Below are 19,131 nucleotides of genomic sequence, written 5' to 3'. Positions count from 1 at the left end.
CAAGCAGTCACGACTGTTCTTGTAGATGATGATTATAATTGAAGTGTCAACCTAATTAACAACTAAACTTTGAATAATGCTAATGAGAACTGAACATGGCATCAGAGAAAAGACCGGCTCTACAGGTGATAAACCTTCACAGTAGTGACATTTTCCAGTGTAAAGTCACAGTTACTGTGATCTGATCAAAGAGAGAGACCCCCATTGGGTCCAATTATAACTATAGTTTTGAAAAAAGAATTACTGAGTTATGATGTTCATAATCTATGCAGAAAGGCCTTTACAGTATAGGTCTTTTCCCTATAGCTGTGATCTTTTCAATTTATATCCAAGCTCCACAGATCTAGATAAAAGTTTAGAGCCCGCTTCATTTAGCCCATGGAAAGCATACACCAAGACTCATTTATGTTTTTCCCTTACACCTCAAAAGAAATTAAAAAAAAAAAAGAAAGAGTACAGTTCTTAGTACAAAATCAATTAGGAAGGTCAAGGTTGGAAAAACAAATGCATGTATTTTCTTTTTTTCAGGCAATATTGTTATATTAAAATTGTTAAAAATTAGATTTAATTCCGGCGCAAATAAATGAGAAATATACTTTTTTGAAGGGAAATCTACCCATCAGTGGTAGCTCAGTTTCACCAAAAGCAGAGAAAAGAATTCTCAGCCTTAGAGCACAAAGCATGCTTAAATTTGTGAAAATTTCCTTTTCCCTCTACTTTCTTGGAAATCTACACTATGCTAAATTATAACTTGCATACACTGATGCGAACACACGCATGTAGTGTCACCAACAAGCAGTACATTACCTGTGTCAGTAAAGAATCTTCTAATGGATCAGTATTAATGGAAACAGCAAAAATAAAGCAGTCAGTTAGAAAACAGACATCACTCCAACTTGTGTGAGATCACTTGTTTCTATGTTCATCAGCATTTAGTGCCTTTCCCTCCAGATGGATAAACAGTTGAACACTCCTCGTGTCATTCTTGGAGGCAGGGGCACCATGAACGCAATTAACAAAAATCATGAAGAAGGAATGGGTGTATTTCAACTGCAAGAAAAAAGGTCCTATGCTGAACACCGAAAATGGTGAATTGGGAAAATTTCAGCAGGTGATAAGAGAAAGGAAGAAAAGAAAAGAAGAAAAGAAGATGTAGAAGAGGGGAATTATATAACAGTGTGAGGGGAAAAAGGGCCTGTCTTATTTTTTCATTTCTGGCAGGACCCATATGCCCTAAAATAAAACAGTGTCAGGATGCTTTAGGTGAACACATATTTACAAGAACACCAGAAAGCAAAAAATCTCCCACTTCACTGCATTATTAGTACATTATCAGTCCAATAGCACTAAGAACATTCCAATGGACTGGGCTTGAAGGCAGAGGGCTCCAGCACAAAAATGTGCAAGAACACTGCACTGTCAGGAGTGAAATACTGAGCTGCCATCCTGGAGGGAGTTCTGGCCTCAGAACGATTATACTGGAGTCTTAAAAATTTCTCCAAGCCTGATTTCTCAAGCAGCGCAGCTGGAGTCCTTTGCTGAAGCACTCCTAAGCACCATCACTGCCTGCTTGCCCAGGTTTCCTACAAGCTGAAGTCATCAAACACCCATGTGCTATCAAACCACCAAGAGACAGCAAAGTCAGGCTGCCCCTTGGGTAGTTACCTGCAAATCCTCCCAGCTCCACAGTTTAACCAGACAGACAGCAACAGAGCAGTTGCTGCACTCGGTACCACAGGTACAGACATGAGAATGGGTGCTTTGAACTCCTTGTAAGGGTTTGGTGCACAGCAGGTCTATGATCGCTTATAACCTAAAAACTCCTTTGGGTGATGCAATAATGCCAGAATAAATCAATCCTAAAATTTCAAAGGAAATACACAGCAGTGGCACAAAGCCAAAACACGCCCCAGTGGCAGCTTTACCATTTTTTTTTTTCTTATATATGTTTTTATACTTTTATCTATAATTACAAATGCCAGACTTTTTTTCTCCCTTTCTTTCCATGACGAACAGAAATAGCCTTTTAAAAAGTTTAAAAATAAAGACCTAGAAACAAATCACAGAGTTAGAATGATGTTAATTTTTTTTTTTTTTTTTTTCTGGGAGTCACTTAATGATCTGTCTCAGAAATGGCATTATTAATTCACACTAGAAGCAAACTGTTTTTATCTTCTCCTAGCAACTGCTTCTCATAGGAAAGTGACTTCATTGGGCTGTTAAACACTACCAGTGAAGAGCAATCAGAGCTTTCAGAAGGTTTAAATCAATAGAATAGTTTTTCAGAGTTTTAAGAAGTCATAAGGTTGGTATGTGGTTTTGCTCTCCTATGTATGAAGTAACTAAAAAATGCCAAAACATACTGTATCGCTCGCTGAAAAGAAGCCTTTTTTTTTTTAAACTAGTCACCATATATCCTTTAAGTTTCCAAACACAGTTACCTGATCAGAAACAAGTCATGACAAATCTCTCTTCAATATTCATGTGAGTGAAATAATAGAACAGCACAAAAAAGTTTAAAAGAATCATAAACTGATGCAACTATTAATCAATCCCTTCCTCCTGCAAAAGCTTAAGCATGCATATAAATGTAAGCATGTATGGAAGTACTTGAAAGATTTGTGTCCTAATGCAGAGCCATGCACTGTACTTCCCAATGACAATCACACTCTGAAAAAGAGATACAGGGGTATTTCTTTAGTGTGTGACATTTGCCAGGCTACACATCATTTCTCAGTGTTCCATCAGAATAGGTGACTGTAGCACTTTCTGTAGCAAGAAAGTAAGAAGATGGTCAAGAAGAGAAACAAAAAAATTCTTAAAAGAAAATAGAATTTGAGTTTATTTATACCAATATTGTTAAAGAAAGGGTTTCTACATACTTATCTACACACAGAGCATCCCAGACAGTCCTTCAGAATTTAATAAAAATACTCTTCACCTATTCAAATGCAAATGTTTTCCAAAATAATTGCATTTTTCAATCTGATAATCCAGCTTCTAAAATTAGATCTAGGTTCAAGAGAATCTCAAGCACCACATTTGAGATTCAACATAACCATGTATTTCATACTATTTCAAATATTGCATACTGCTTAGTTTTTATGAGAGAGTAGAAACATTTTACCTATTTTCTCATGGAAAAGCATAATACATGATACATTTTAAGAGTCTTTTTCATTGCACGTTGATGCACTGAAGATGCTTTTCTCCAGCATCATATTTTCGGCAATTAGTTTCAGTCTCAGTAATTATCTTACAAAGCAACTGTTAAATTTTCTATGTGAATTACAGCCTACTTCTCAAACACTACCTTTAAAACAGCGATGTTCATTGCCTAAGTTACGATGTTTAAATACCGTGACTTACCTCAAAACCAATACTGAAAAAAAATGCATTCTGTATTGTATCTTAGTGCATATGTCCAACGTGCTATAAAGCCTATGCATCTTTCAACAGCTCTGTAGATTTTACAGTTGACAATATCTAACAAACACAGAAGATGCAATAAACCAATAAAGCCTACTGTTTTCTGAGGATCATATTTATAAAAGCTATGCTTCAAGTCTACAGCGATTTCAGTAGGACTTAGTTGCTAAACGTGCTATCCTCCACGCTCTGAGGTTTTTCCGAAAGAGCTCAAGTAGAGCAAAGGACTCACCTTTTTCAACAGTCAACTGCAAGCAGGTATTGCACAATCAGGCCCAAGGTTTACAAACAGCTATGCATCCATAGTCTATATCAATTTTTATACAAACGTTCTTTTGCTACCCTCTTACACTGTTAAGTGGTGATCAAAGTATTATTGCATTAGGAAATTTACTCTCACAGAAGTAGCTACTTATTTTCATCTTTTTTTTTTTTGTTAAAAAACAATAGATAAATTTGCAGTGAAATGATAAAATTTAAAAACAAGTGTTCTTGTCAGAAGAGAGGAAAAAGAGGGTCTTTCCCCCTTCTAAGAAAACAAAGGATTCCTGAAAGTCTTGCACTGATTTATTTTTCCAATTTTAAATACCTTAGGAGTAGCGGAACTGCTACTGGCATGGTAGTATTTCTAACAGTCAATAAATCTAAAATATTATGTGTGAATATTGGAATGAAGCCATTAAGAAGATTACAGCATGCAACACAGCAGAGGGTCCACATGAAAAAAGGACTGGTAATTCAGGACAACTGTGACCACTGACCTCTGCACAGTCAAGACCACTGGTCAGTCTGACAGAATAATAGAGTTCACATGCATAGAAAGTCATCCAGCCTGTAACTATAATTTAAATACTTAAAAGAATGATTTAAAATTGCCTTTAAATCTCAGCTAATTTATTATGCAGCTTATTAGACAATGTCATATAGCAATATTTTTCTATCTTAAATTTATTTTAAAAAAATTCAGAACGGGAGCATTTCATAGACACTTTACTAAGGTAAACTATTAAATACCTATGGCACAAGGACGCTACCAGGCAAAGTGATCAAGAAAATAATTATCCAGTTTTCCTCAGAGACAAGAAACAGTTTTATAAAAATCTTTGAGAATATTATGCTCCTTTTGTTAGACTGTTAATCTATCTGGAATCAATTTTTCAAAGGCATGGGTAGACTAGAGTTTCTTTTACATTTCCAGTTCTTCATCCCATTTTAACACCCTTCAGTGGTACTCCTGCTTATCATATTTTTTCATCAGAAGTTTTACCACCTTCGTACATAAGCTTATGAGTCTTATTTATATAGGCCAAAATATTTCATGTACGTAAGCATCTGACATTTGCTTTAATGTTTCAAGTCTAGCATGCCATTTTGGCTCTACACTCCTACCTCTTACAATTTTAACCCAGATGTTAGCAGTTGCATTGTCCCTGATGAATACAGAAGGATAAGCATTCTGCCATTCTTTTGTGCCAAAGCCTGAGCTCTGTCTTTTGTTTGCAGATTTTCTAGCTATAATTTTTGCTTTCCATTAATTTTTAATTAAATTGTTTTATATATTGAAATACAGAAGGAGATTAAATTATTCAGAAGCTTCATTATAAAATCCTAAAATAACTTCTGTGAGTATATTTTGCATAAAACACAATACTGTTGTTTTGTTGTTGTTTTCTCCCCAGTTTTCTTCAGTGAAGTCTACTGTATAGTCTGCACATTAGACAAAATTCACTAACAGTAGTTCTTTATATATGTATCCTGAGGAAGAAAATACTCCTAAAAGTACGAAGAACTGTAACTTCTACTCTTTTCATGCTAGCATATTCATTTAGAGAACACTTTGGTATGCATCTGTAAAATGAGAGCTTGCATTCAGTGAAGATTCATTTCCACTTGTCCAGAGGACCTCCAGCTACTCTAGTATGTGACCAACGATGATGCCTAATTCTCAATTCTACCTCCAGCTATTATTTGACAAGAGGCACGTGCCTCCATAACATTATAACCTCAACCTTTCACACTGAATAAGTGTAAAAGTAAAAATCAAGTAAAAGTAAAATCAAGTAAAATCACCAACACAATGCAAGTTTACTCTCATAAAATACATATGCTCTTATAAAATACAACACATTCAAAACTCCTGTGCATCTATGTGTATGTATATGTGTATATATGTATACACTTTTTCATACATCAACATAAAATTGCATAATTCCAGAATATTTTATATAATCAGTTTCTTACACATTACTGAACTGTAGTTGATACTGAATCAAGAGGAATACTGACCAGAAGAGCTACACAAAGTCTACGTTTAAATGCTATTATAATGAAAGGGAACTTACATCAATAAAATCATCAAGAGTTGGATTTCTGTTGTTTCAAATACATACAAATTATCAGCAAAAACAAAGTATGTAGTGACAAAAATAGTATGTTACATCAGTGCCTTTCTTCGATTGTGACAGTTTGTTTTTATGATTTTACAATTTCAGAAAATGTAGCTCTTTGATTTCAAATTTTGATAAAAAATTCTTTGTGCTGACAACAGTTTGTGCATCTATAAGTAAATAATCAAAACAGTGATTTTAAAATAATTTTTTTTCAGAGCTCTGTTGAAGGTAGGTGAATTTTTTGACTATATAAAATGATATACAGAACATGTTCCCCTATAGGCAATAGGAAAAAAAGGAGGGGGAGACCCTCTGCAAGATCAAAGTCCAGAAAGAACTGGCACTTAATTTATCATCCTTTACAGACAAAAGACAGTTTTCGTCATTTCAAAAGGATCAGATGTCTTTTATGACAAACTGGGTTTGCAGTTTAATTTACAAATAGAATTCTAAGTAAGCAGTCTTTGCTCTGCCAAAGCAAATGACAAACAGTATAGGTTTTCATTCGTGCAGCCCTCAGCAGGATAGAAGAGATTAAAATAAAACTGAAATAATTTAGAGAAAACAAATAAATGTTTCACAAAGTTGAAGAAGATCAAAGCCTGAATTTTCTGACCCCAACTGTACAAGCATTTCTTATTATATTGACCAGTGCCATCAGATCATTAATTAAAAGGAAAACGCTGGCAGGTGGCAGGGAAGAAGAAGCTGATAATTGGCCCCCTTCTTCTTTTTGCCTTCAAAAACTCTCTCGTTCTTTTGCAAGACATGCCACTAGGCAGACAGAAATGCCTACTTTGTAATATAATGATTAAGATGAGATGAAGAGACTCTTGCGTTTAGAGCAGCTATGCCTAATGAATGCAGCTAGCTTTATAATTATGATCCTACTTTTACAATAAGGGATATGATGTACCATTCAGCATCTCCTCAACTGTCAGAAATGTAAAATATCAAACAGAGGATTACATTTGCTGCTTTTTACCCCCCCTATTTCTTTAACAGCAGTTAGCAAAACCAGGCAGAAAAAGCATCCATACAAAAGAGAAACTCCAAGAAACATCTAAGACTCACCACTTCACCGGGTAGGTTGCTCAGGTCATTAAAAGGGTTTTCTAGATTGTTTGTGTCAACGTTTAGCAAAACCACATCTTCCAGTGATCTATTTTTCACTCTCTGCAAAGAGAAAAAAATACAAAAAAAAAAATTTACTACAGCATCCTCCTTGAAGTGCCTTTTTACTGTAATAGCTGGAATAGAAATTATGATTTTTTGAAGAATAATACTGACAAAGACAAGGTTGAGCTTTCACATGTAGGATCTGTAAATTAGACATAGGAGTCAAAGATTATTAGAATACTTTTCTCATCAAACACTATGGTTATATTAATAACCTCTGAAATACAAGAGTATTCAATAAATTAATTCCTGAAAACAGAGAATTATTTAAAACTGTTAAGCACAATATTATACATATATGTACACACACCCACACATACATATCTTTTAAAAACATTTCATTCTTTCATATTTGTGAAAATTAGGTAGGATAATAATCATATAACCAGAAGAAAATAGAGCAAAGTAATTATTTTCAGATTTATGTAAGTCCCATTCATGTGACCATGTGACGTCTACTATCATTTCAAAAGATACTCTTTTGTCAATGGATTTGACTAGCAAGTAAGAATTAAACAATTTATTCCTTTGAGAGAACAATTTTTTAAAAAAGCAGATAAAACTCTTTATGTATGGTCCTACAGTAATATGCAATATTATGGGTCAGAAAATAATATCAGGATTTCAGTGATTTCATTTACAGAGTGTATTTGTTTTGTCATTTTCTGACTAAATAAATATCCTAGTCAATATATTACTATCAATGCACACAGATTATAGCTGCTTGGTCAACGAGAAAAGAATATCTGCCTACAGTTAGGAAACAAACTTGCCAGAGGTTCAGATAGGAGGAGAACCTTGTTGGTTTCACAAACATGAATTCTTCATCAGAAATTGTGCTAGTAGAAGAATAAAACAGTTCCTGGATCAATTACCTACACTGCATAATAATCATACTACGCATGTAGACAGACTGACATGTGTCATCAAACAGTAATTAATAGAGACAAAACAATTTATTTTTCTATTTATCACTTGGGTGAGATCCATTGTTTTATTGTATGTTTAAGTATTAAAAAGCTTTTGGTTTTTGACAAAATTTTCTGTTTTCTAAAATAAAAGTCAAATGTTATTGGATGAATGCTGGATTCTGATTTACAGTGGAAGAAGAACACAAGTGAGCTGAGGAATCAGAAGGATGCTGACTTTCACTTGGCAATGACCCAGAAATAAATTTAATTACTATTACTGGAAAGATCTGAAATGTTGCTGAACCTCTAACAAAAACATAAAAAATAGTATCACTGAGATAGCTAACATGCACAGAAACAAATCATGATGTAGAGCTTGTATTTTTCAATTTAGTGTTCGAAAAGTATCATTTCAAATAGGGACAACTTCACTTTTTAAAACATTGAAGCTTAACATTTGTTATTCTGACCTAATAATAGGAGATTTTTTTCTGAAACATTTTCACTGACATTATTATTTATGATACACACATCTCATGCTTATCACTACTCAGAAGTGTATAGTTAACTTACCTCTATTAAGCTTAAGTGGACGCCAATTAAATAAGGCATGGGTGCACTGAAGAAAAAAGAGAAAATCAAATTATCTTTTAGCTACAGCAGCACTTGTAGCTTTAAACATTTAAAAAGTTAGCTTATTTGGTCTCCAGGAAATATTCACTGTGTAAGCTTGTATTAAACGTATACAGGTGCTCTTGAAATTTTTACTAGCTGATAGAAATTATTATCATTATTACAGTGTAGTAAAGGTGACCACAAAATAAATGACACTAGTTCTAACTGAGGAATTATGAATGAAATGGTGTGTAAGGCTTCATCCTCCTGCATATCTAACTTCAGTGACTTCTATATGGCTACTATAGTGAAAGCAATCCTATCCCATTGGAGAAAATTGTCCGCTGCCTGAAGTACAATAATTTTAAAATTCTGGAGAATGTGGTGTCAGTGAGCTTCTGCAGTGCTCATATAATATCTCATGTAATATCTTATATGACCCAAGACAGCAAGCTTATTATTTCCAATTTGCATGAGACAAGGAATCATTCTTCACAGAGCCTCTGCAATGAGACCTCCTGCAGTATGCAAGCAAGAAAGTAAACTAATCAGATCAATTTTCACTGTTTTCTATAATGTTCTCTTTTGTCTATTAATCTGATAAAAAATATATTCACTATCTAGTGTTAAAAGAAAAAAATAATCATCATTGTGCTTTTTTATGCTCTGAAATTACTAAAAGTATTCTCTCCAGAGAAGCGAGTAATAGATAGATCAGTTCAAGGAGGTCTGTAAGAAATGAAATACTAAGAGAGCAGAGAGAAAAATCAAGACTGAAAAATAATCTGAAAGCAAGACCACAGATATGAGCAGTGTATCAATCCGATCACCTAGCTCAGCTTAACGAGGCACTGACCACTCAGGGACCCACTTCCTGAAGCCCAGGCGGGGCTCCCCTGGGCCACTTCCCATGACCTCAACAGTGCAGGTCCAGCTCTGCAAGAGGAGCAAACGCAGCTGGCTACGGCCACTGATATTGTAGAAAAATCTGGGCACACTATGGATTATCCAATTGTACTCATTAGGAATGTCCCACAAGAGAATGTTGACTGAAACAAATGAAAACAAAACGATCTAAAAAGTAACTGACAGATCAAAACGAGTTTTCAAGATATCTACACTGTCAAAAATCAGAGGTTTGGACAGACCACAAAATCTCATTGCTTAAGGCTCTCAGGCAGTGGTGTGCAGACTTCCAAAAAGGGAAATGAAGACTCCCACATCTTTGCAATGTCTTATTCTTAGCCCGATACTGAAAATCTGAGACGGCTACAGCCAGGCTAGGGCCTTATGCCTTCCAGACTAAACACAAATTACATGAAAACACAAATGGGTTTCTCTCCAAGAATGTGCTCGCAGAGCAGATGCACATACATTCATATGCAGTGAGGAATTAGACAGCTTGAAGACACTATAATTTCAAGAGTGTCTGACACTAGGCAATATATTTGAGTGAACAAATGTGAGCAACTGTGGCTGGCGCGTAAGTGCAGATTCTTCTGCTGAATGCTGAGCAAAACAGATCCTCCACAGGTTCATCACATCAGAGCACCTCAGTGTTACAAGTGACACAAACTGGAGAAACTACAATGAAAAGAAGTGCTATATCACCTATGTATTTCATGCACACTTTTCTAGCAGCTTCACCAGGCCTGTACTGACTTGTAATAGCTGATATTTGCTCCATTAATAAACCTGTCATTAGAAAGGGTAGTGTGCAGAACAAAGCAACAGCTACACCATTCCAATTTCAAAGTTAACAGAACAAAGCTAATTAGATAAACATATCTTGAAAATGCATGAAATAAGAAAAGCAGGCATGGGGAAGTCAACTTGATTTTCAGCAAAGAATTAGTTTTGTTACTGCTGGACTCTGAAGCCCTAACACCATACTTTTGTAAAATGTACGTAAAGTTGTTTATTGTGGTACTACTGGGAGCTGCTATACAATTTTTCCACTTGCTTATGCATGTTATTACAAAAAATATTATTAATCTACAGCATCATTTCCTAAAATAATTACTATGTTACGCAAAACATGCATGTTAATTGGAAAATAATTGTCCTACTGTCATGAAAACAGACTTGCACATACCCCAATTCAGGAAATATCAAATCACATAAGAAATGCTACAATCCTAGCTTGAATTTTCTAATTGCTTTATATTCTTAACACAGCATCAGCAGAACAGACACTTTATCATCTACAGACTAAACTGTCATACACTCATATCAGCAACTTAGTTTGCCCAGAAATTACACAGAAATTCAATAACGTGCTTTACCCTTTACAAAAATTGATTTTATTCAAATATAATTACTATAAGAATGATCAAACTTAATTCCTCTGAAAGCTCTCTTGAATGCCAGACCTTCACTGCATGAATGCAACCATATCATACAACGGCTTGGGTTGGAAAGGATGTCAGGGATGATCATGCTCCAGTGCCCCTGCCAGAGGCAGTGTTGCCAGCTACTGGGTCAAGTACTAGACCAGACTGCCCAGGGGCCCATCCAACCTGGCCCTAAACACCTCTAATGATGGGGTACCCAAAACCTCACCGGGCAGCCTGTTTCAGCACCTCTCAGTGATAAACATCCCCCTGAAATCCCATCGTCATCTCCTCTCCCATAGTTTACAACCATTTCTCCTTGTCCTATCAATACCTAACTTTATTAAAAGTTGATTTCCCTTCTGCTTATAATCTCCCTTTAAACACCGGAAGGCCATAATGAGGTCTCCCTGCAGCCTTCTCATCTCCAGACTGAACAAACCCAGCTCATTCACCCTGTTTTCTTAGGAGAGGTGCTCCAGCACCAGCATCTTTGCGGCCCTCCTCTGGACTCCCTCCAAAGCTCCATCTCTTTCCTGTGTTGGATGCCTCAGAATATCTTTTCTGTACACTTCAGTAAGTGATCTTAAAAAATACTTAGAGAACTGTATTTAGAAAACATGCTGCTCAAGAATACATTGTAGGAAACTTATTTCTAACCAACTTGGATTACGTAACACTCCACATTGGTGGACTGTCATTACATTTAAAACCTGTCTTCACATGAAATTGGTTGATAGAACCAAAGAGGTTTTTTGATTACAAAGGAAAGTGGGTGAATTTAAGTGCTTTGGTGCAGATTTAACTCAAAGATGCACTTTGCTTTTTTCACACCCACAAAACGTATCAGCCAAGCAGTTTAATTTCTTAAATTCTAACCCCTATAAAACTGCATCATTTATCTTCAGGAAATTTTTAAAATGTATAGTTCAACTCATTAAAAACAAAAAAGGTGGATTTCTCACAAAACATGTTAGATGATTAACGTGCAAAGTGCACTGCAGGATCAGGACCTTTACTTAGAGAAGTAAATTTAAATGTATTTTATCTTTGTTTAAACATGTTCATACTCCCATCAAATGGCCAACATTATCAAAGTGATAATCCTCTACTTTGTTTATTTTACTATCATTCCAGAACAATGCTAAGAGAATGAGTTAGTGGGAGACATCTCAACGTGCAAGTTAAACAACATAGTCTTTAAGCAGAGAAATACATTATGTTCACGAGGAAAAAAGGTTTTCATAAGAGAAATTACTCTGTCAAAAATATCAAAACGAAAATATGAAAAAAAACATTTAGAAAATTATTTCATTCACTTTTAATTGATCTCGGACCACACACTAAGTCTGGTCTAATGTATGTTTTGACTCTATAAATTCATCAAGTTTTTCTAACCTTGCATAGTATACAGCTAAGAGGAAAACATTTATTTCCTGTTAGACACCAGAGAAGTAAGAAAAAAGGTATTTTGTGCTTTTATTACACTATTCCACGCTATCTCTGAAAAGAACCATTCAAACCAAACTTGATCAGAGAATCATGAAAACATTAACAATCTAATAAAAGTCTGAATTGTAGCTACTGTAGTAAATTCATCAATTGTGCATTTCCTTCTGTGAACTTCATGTTTCCATTCGAACAACAAGAAAAGGAAACTTTTTTTCCACTTCTATTGTCACGTAGTGAAAGAGAAAAGAAGATATAAATGAGTTTTACAAATTTAAGAAACAACATGCTTCTCTCTAATGAGTAAAAAAAAAATTCTCAGGTCATGCCATAACGACCTAGAGTCTCAAGTATTATCATCATCATAGGGAGCTGTATACAGCATCTAACATTATTATTTCTCAAAACATCATCTGTGCTTAGGAGGGCAAATAAAAAAATCTTCTAGCATTCAGGATGCACTCGGCAGGGTACAACTTAAATAAGGGGTGTTGATCTACCTTCTGAGAACAGCAATTATAGATGATACTGAAGAATATAAAAAGCTTCTGGCAGTAAGTTCAAGTAATACAAAAACTAAGCAAATACATCCAAGCTATATCCCCATCTTGGTGCATATTATCAAAGCTAGGAGGAAAAAATTGGGACAGAGTTTCTCCAGAAGAAAACTATCATTAAAGATGAAAGGCTTAGCTACTGTTGAAAGCAATGCATGAAGGGGTGTTTGTTAAAAAAAAAAAAATAATAATATACAGATGAAGTATAGGAATCATCCTAGACAAAGTTATACCATGGACAAACATTGAAAACTAGAGGAAAAATATCAAAGACTTGAGGAAATGTAATGAGAATTTCTTTCAAAACAAGAAGTTCAGTGGAGTGGGTGGAGTTCAATCGAACATCAATATTTACAGGTTTCAGAAAAAAAAAAAAAAAAAAAGCCCTGCAAGCGCATAAGCGCATAAACATAATTTATTTCTGTGAAGAAAAAACGTTAACAGAAATACAAGAATTAGGCTGGTACGCATCTGACTTGGACTCAAGTTTTGTCTATAATAATTCTTGATCTCTAAAATGGCTTTAAACAGTTCATTTATCCACCACAGATTCATAGCATCTATTTGAAGTGAAGGCCTCCACGGAGAGATACTCTTATATTAGTTCCCTAAGGGAAGCTCATTTGGTAACACTGGTACTACTGTCAACAGAAGTAAATCCTTTTTTAGCCTGAAATCTTAAAAACCAAATACCTGGAATTGAAAATTACCTCAAATTAGCCTGGTATAATGAGTAATGACCTTCTGAAAGGAAACATCATCCCTTAAAGGATCAGATGCCACTCAAAAAGTGGCCTTTTCCAGTGTTTTAAGTATAAAAAGGAGATTTAAAGCAAATTTGGCTAAGTGTTGAATATGATCCTGAACCTGGATGAGCCTAAAGCACAGACACGGAATTATTCCTTGCACCTAAGAAAAACACTGATGCTTAAAAACACTAATGCTTAATTCCAGAAAGATCAGTCAGTGTTTTTTGAATGCTGCTATCAGTATCACCTATCTCAAGTTAATGTAAACATTAAATAAATGAAAACTATAAAACTTACATTTAACTTACTGAACATGACAACTCTACCAATGATACATGAACTGTTATAACAAGCATGATTCTTGGATGCTCTGTTGACAGTAATCAGGACAGCAATTCAAAAACCATGTAAAAGCATACTGAAATATCTCTGTTCAAGACACTGACTGAAGTGTTTTCATGTATCAGACCCTGCGCATTTAGTCACGTAAGTAGACCTCGTTCTCATGAGTTACTTCGAATTGTAAGACAGGTAAGAATCTCAGAAGTGAAGATAACAGGTTAAATCTTACCAGCAGTAGTCCAGGAGATGCGGAGGAAGCACTGGGATGTAAATGTGCTGCCAATACATGGGATACAATAATGCAGCTGATGCATGAACACAAGCAGTTAACTAAAAAAAAAAACAAACCGCACACACAGAATTAGCAACAAAAACTAAGATGAAGAATAAACAGAAAATACAACATTTTAAAATAACTTTTGTATCTGCAAGAAACTTCACGTCCTCAAACCACATATGATAGCATTTTTAATTACTTTAATTGCTTAAATACATATATGAAAAAACCTAATATATGCACAACATTCCCAAGAAGTCAGACTGATGAGTTAAATTCCAAATCAGCTCTTCTCAGCTTATCTGAAAAAGATAAGCAGCATGCAGTTGTTGATGCTTGTCATGATCAACAGTTGCAGGTGCAGCCACACACGCACAGCACGAATACAGCCCTGCTGCACCAGCTGGGCCAGGCTGGAAAGGCAGCATGGGGACTCACCCACCTTCCTCTTTGGAACAAGGGGAACTGATCATGCATGAAGCCACACAAGTGTGCTGCACTCGAGAAGAATTCAATTCTAAATCTGTCACTCTATTTCCAAACTACCTTTGCAAAAATAAAATAAATCTAAAAAGAACGTTCCCTGTGATGGTAATGCAACTGCGTTACAACTTTCAAAAACTTCTGCCTTTCTTCCCTGGTTCCTAAAACAGAAACTGGCAAGTCTGGCAGCCAGCACCACCAGAAGATGAAGAACTCCTTGACCAAGAAAGGAGAAGTTACAATCTGCTTCCATTCAAAACGGTCACGTAGACACAGCTGGTTTCTGTTGGTTTCTGTACGCTTTTAGTTCGTTTTTTGCTTGTTTTCTGGTTAATTTTTAAACAAAGCATCACTATGGAATTGATGAGGAGCTAAGTCTTGTTCACTTCTTGAGCAAACAAAATAATCTGCAATACCTTAAGAACTTGGGTTTCATCTCTCATGTACGGCATTATTATTAGGGAATCAGTTTGTTTTATTTATGTTAGTAGGTAACCACAGAATGAGAAAATATCAAAATCATGTTCAAAATTAGGCAGCCAATAACCACCACATACAATACTAAAAACAAGACGAAAATTATATACATATACACACACATTCATATACATACTCATACGTATAAATAAAGCCTTACTCGAGATCAACTAGGATAAGAACTCCGCTTGAAACAAAAAATAAGAAACTCAGCCATAAGATTTAATACAGTCTCTTACAGGTTTGGCAGGTCATACCCAGAGAGCAATTTCTGCTATTGATGCTATATTGTCCTTCTGCTTTCCTGCTTTACTTACCAGCATCGCTTAATGAAGGCTGAGCATGGAAGCACACACAAAGGAAATGCCCTACACAGAAGACTCCAAGCTTATAGAAGACGACAAGACTGTCCTAATGTTTTACATCACAACAAAATTACTGTCTGAGGTTAACTTGATTATTGCTGCCCTTTATTAGATGTGTACTTTTACAGTAACAAAATGAAGAGCTAAAAGTTAAATGTAAATCCTGCCTATGTAGCAAGTGCTAAAATATTATGGATTTTACAGGAAAAAACGTCCCTGTTGGTGAAACAGATCAGCAGTTAAAGCTTTCACACCCAGGCTGACTTAGACAGTTACTCCTGTAAATAAAAATTACGCTATAATTTTGTATATATATTTTTACACTAAAAAGGAGAAAAAAATCATTAGAAGAACACCGCAGCAGAAATCAGGGACAATTACAATTTGTGCAGCACAGTTTGCTCAGCACTCAGATTAATATAACACGATTAAATATGGAAAAGAAGAGGGTCTGAAAGCTCCTAAGGGATATCATTAGGGCAAATTGCCAAAGAATGAAACATGAGCCAGTCAGGAGAGCTGGAAGCTGCAGCAGTACCAAGGGACCTGAGCACTCGACAGTTGGAGCTTGAGCGCGGTGTGAGCTGCGGGTTAAGGCGACGGGAGGCTGCTCGCTGACACACGGGATGTCACCATTGACCGGCGCACGGCCCGCGCCTGACAGCTCTGCTGCAGGAAGCCAAGGATATCATCATCCCCTACTTAAACTGGTCGGTTCGTATTAACATTTCGCTTCCTAGCTTCACAGCTAACAGCTGCAATTACTCTCCGTTCAGACTTACAAAAAAGGCTGTTTTAATAATTAGAGCTTGGTGACTAAGAATTAATTGATTTGAGGGATGAAATTAATAAACACTTACCTCTTCTCTACATGGTGGGATTTATGAGCTTTATTTTCATATTCTTTCCCTCCTGTGTTCAACTTCTACTACAAATAGTGTAGATCAAGCTCAATATCATGGGTTTTGGTCCTTTAATAATTCCATATTCACTCCAAGTAATCATAATGACCGCATAATAGTCTTTACAGAATATAAATTTCAAATCACGATTACCTACACATACTACCTATATATATAAAAATCAGGGTGTAATTCAATCACAGACTGAAATGAAGCTGAGCATACAGTTACATGGGTGATCCCCCTGATGTATACATCTACCTCCTCCTCTTAATAAGTGCTTTTAAATTATAAATTAGCATGACGATACAATTTGAATAAAGAAATATTTTTCTGTCTTATGTCTGTATTGTATTTTAGCTCTTGCTTTAGCAGAGAAAGGGGACAATTTCATTTAAAATAATAGAAGTTTTATTAACTTTTGTTTCAGAATCTGTATTTTGGTGTAGCACTCAGACTGACATTTAGCATCTTAAACAAAAACAAAAAAAAAAAAGAGCATTTCTAGGAGGAATGGTAAAGATTACTTATGCATCAATATTTTGCTCTAGTGGCCCTCACCCTTATTTCCTACAATTTTCAATCTAACGCCTCCTTTCCAAATTTCCATTTATGCTACTGCAGTAGATTTCCAAATATTTTAACATGGTCAGAATATGCTTCAGTTTCCTGCTGTACACAGCCCCCAAGACAAGCGGCTAAGGGATTCTGCTACTCTTCAAACCGTGTGACATTTTAAATACTGTGCCAACTCTGTCTTTAAGCAAATACTGATATGATAATTACCAATCTCATATCAAAACACATTTTCTGGCAAATTTTCTTTTTAAGTGTTTCAACAGTGAAAGGCACCAGCTATTTAAGTAACATATCTTTTTAACTGTCAGTTTCGCACATATTAAGGAGATGCAGAATATTGCAAATCTCGGAATAATGTTGCAAGTCCAAAGCAAGTAGTTCAAGTGAACACACAGGTAGTGAGCTTCCAAATTCTTCTATCTGTGCTTGGAGGTCTACAGAGATGACCACTGGATTTGGGGAGAAGATATCCGACAGCTGCTATGCCTAGGAAAAGAGCCAAGCAGGAACAGGCACCTGCAGGGAGCCAATATAGGAGAAGGCAAGGCAGAAAGCTCCAAGTGGAGAAACCAGCCTCTGTTACTTGACTGAGTGGAGAGAAGCACTTCTGCAAAAGGCCTCACCAGATAACAGTCCTTTGCACTGTTTATGGAAAAAGGTACTTGCATGGAGCCTGTTTGGTCATGATCCACTTTTAAACAAATTATTCAGAGAAACAGCATAGATTTGAAAAATCTCCTTTTCAGGACAGGCAGTTATTAACCCAAATCACAAGATTCTCTGCAAAGCTTTGTAAAACCTTTCCTACTTAGCCTGTGACTACTGGAGATTACATCAGCAGGGAACTCAGATTGCTTTTACAGTAAAACTTGCATAAAATTTGCTGTATTTATATACACACAAACACAAATCAGTGCTCAACTCTATAATACGCTAAACATTCTTAAATTTTTGAGAGCAGAATGTTTCTGCAGGGCCTACATATTGCAAATTTGATAGTTTATCACCTGGTTTGAAGCAGTGAATGACATTGGAATATACACCTAGAGTCCACTGCATTGGAGAATACTACCAGCATTGTAAGGTGCCCATTACAAAACGGGCTGGTGATTTTTAAATGAAGCTTTTGTCTTTTGAACTCAGTGTGTCAATATTGAACAGAACTTTCAGTATGTCTCCAGCATTTGTTACTTCTTTAGAATATTTTTCTTTATTTCAAACAATTTCTTCCAGATTGAAACTTTTATTTAATGTAATATTAAAAATGGGTTGAAACAAAGGGGTTTTAAATCACATAAACAACTTGAGTCCATTAAAATTTAATTTTGAATTGCCAGTGTTTTGAGAAGAATAAAATTGTGTCCCATTCTATCAGTTAATTTATTAACATTAGAGTACAACTGAAAATTTCAGCTTTAGGTCTCTTCTGGTAACTGTGGTCAGCATCACCATCTCAGCTTTCACCACATGGCCAGGAAAGCAAGCATTGTTTTTGCTAAAATTCTGCAGCAATTCCAGCACAATCATTTTCCCCTTCTCCTCATTAAAAAAAAATAATAAAAATGTCAGAATTAAGTGTGAGCAGATAATATGGTCTCTCCAAACAGTGGAAGAACACATTACAAAGTTTGTAAGAAAAATTCATTATTGGGTGACAGTTAACTGATTAATACCAACTACCAGCAAGGCTGAGATGATGCACAAATCCCCAAGAGACCAAGGAGTTCCCTTTCTCCTCACAGCACTGAGCTGCCACTCAGGAAAGACTGTTCAAAATTTACACAGTGCTGAACAGGAACGGTCTGAACAGCTTTAATTCAAGCCTTGATCAAAGCAGGTTTACCCACTTCAGAGCAGCTCCACCTTCCCCCCCAAGTACCTATAATAATTCTAGTGTGTGTATCTGCTACTCCAATATTCAATTTATTAATGAACTGTTGATTTTAAAATGAGTACCTTTTTTTGTTAAAAAAAACAGAGCAATATATCGAGAACAAAGATTTTCCACTCATATTATGTTTATTTTACACCCATTACTTACACAATTTCAATGAATAATATGAAAACAATTATTCTGTATCCTGTATAGAAGTA

At 35.6% G+C, this 19,131-nt stretch overlaps 1 protein-coding gene across 3 annotated transcripts in view; it reads right to left on the bottom strand.

Moving 5' to 3' along the window:
* The window catches only part of DENND1B (DENN domain containing 1B), a gene marked incomplete at both ends in the record, with an annotated part of 137,111 nt that overhangs the window by 38,807 nt on the left and 79,173 nt on the right, over nucleotides 1-19,131 (bottom strand). For all 3 annotated transcript variants that reach the window (XM_079536254.1, XM_079536255.1, XM_079536256.1), the window contains 3 exons: nucleotides 6,894-6,995; nucleotides 8,483-8,528; nucleotides 14,184-14,284. In XM_079536254.1, coding sequence (XP_079392380.1) covers nucleotides 6,894-6,995; nucleotides 8,483-8,528; nucleotides 14,184-14,284 — 249 coding nt within the window. The remainder of the gene's footprint in view (nucleotides 1-6,893; nucleotides 6,996-8,482; nucleotides 8,529-14,183; nucleotides 14,285-19,131) is intronic.

This window comes from Tetrao urogallus, assembly GCF_951394365.1.
Source record: "Tetrao urogallus genome assembly, chromosome: 5".
NCBI classification, from domain to species: domain Eukaryota; kingdom Metazoa; phylum Chordata; class Aves; order Galliformes; family Phasianidae; genus Tetrao; species Tetrao urogallus.
The sequence above is the reverse complement of the archived record's forward strand: the minus strand, read 5'-3'. Positions and strand labels throughout refer to the sequence as shown.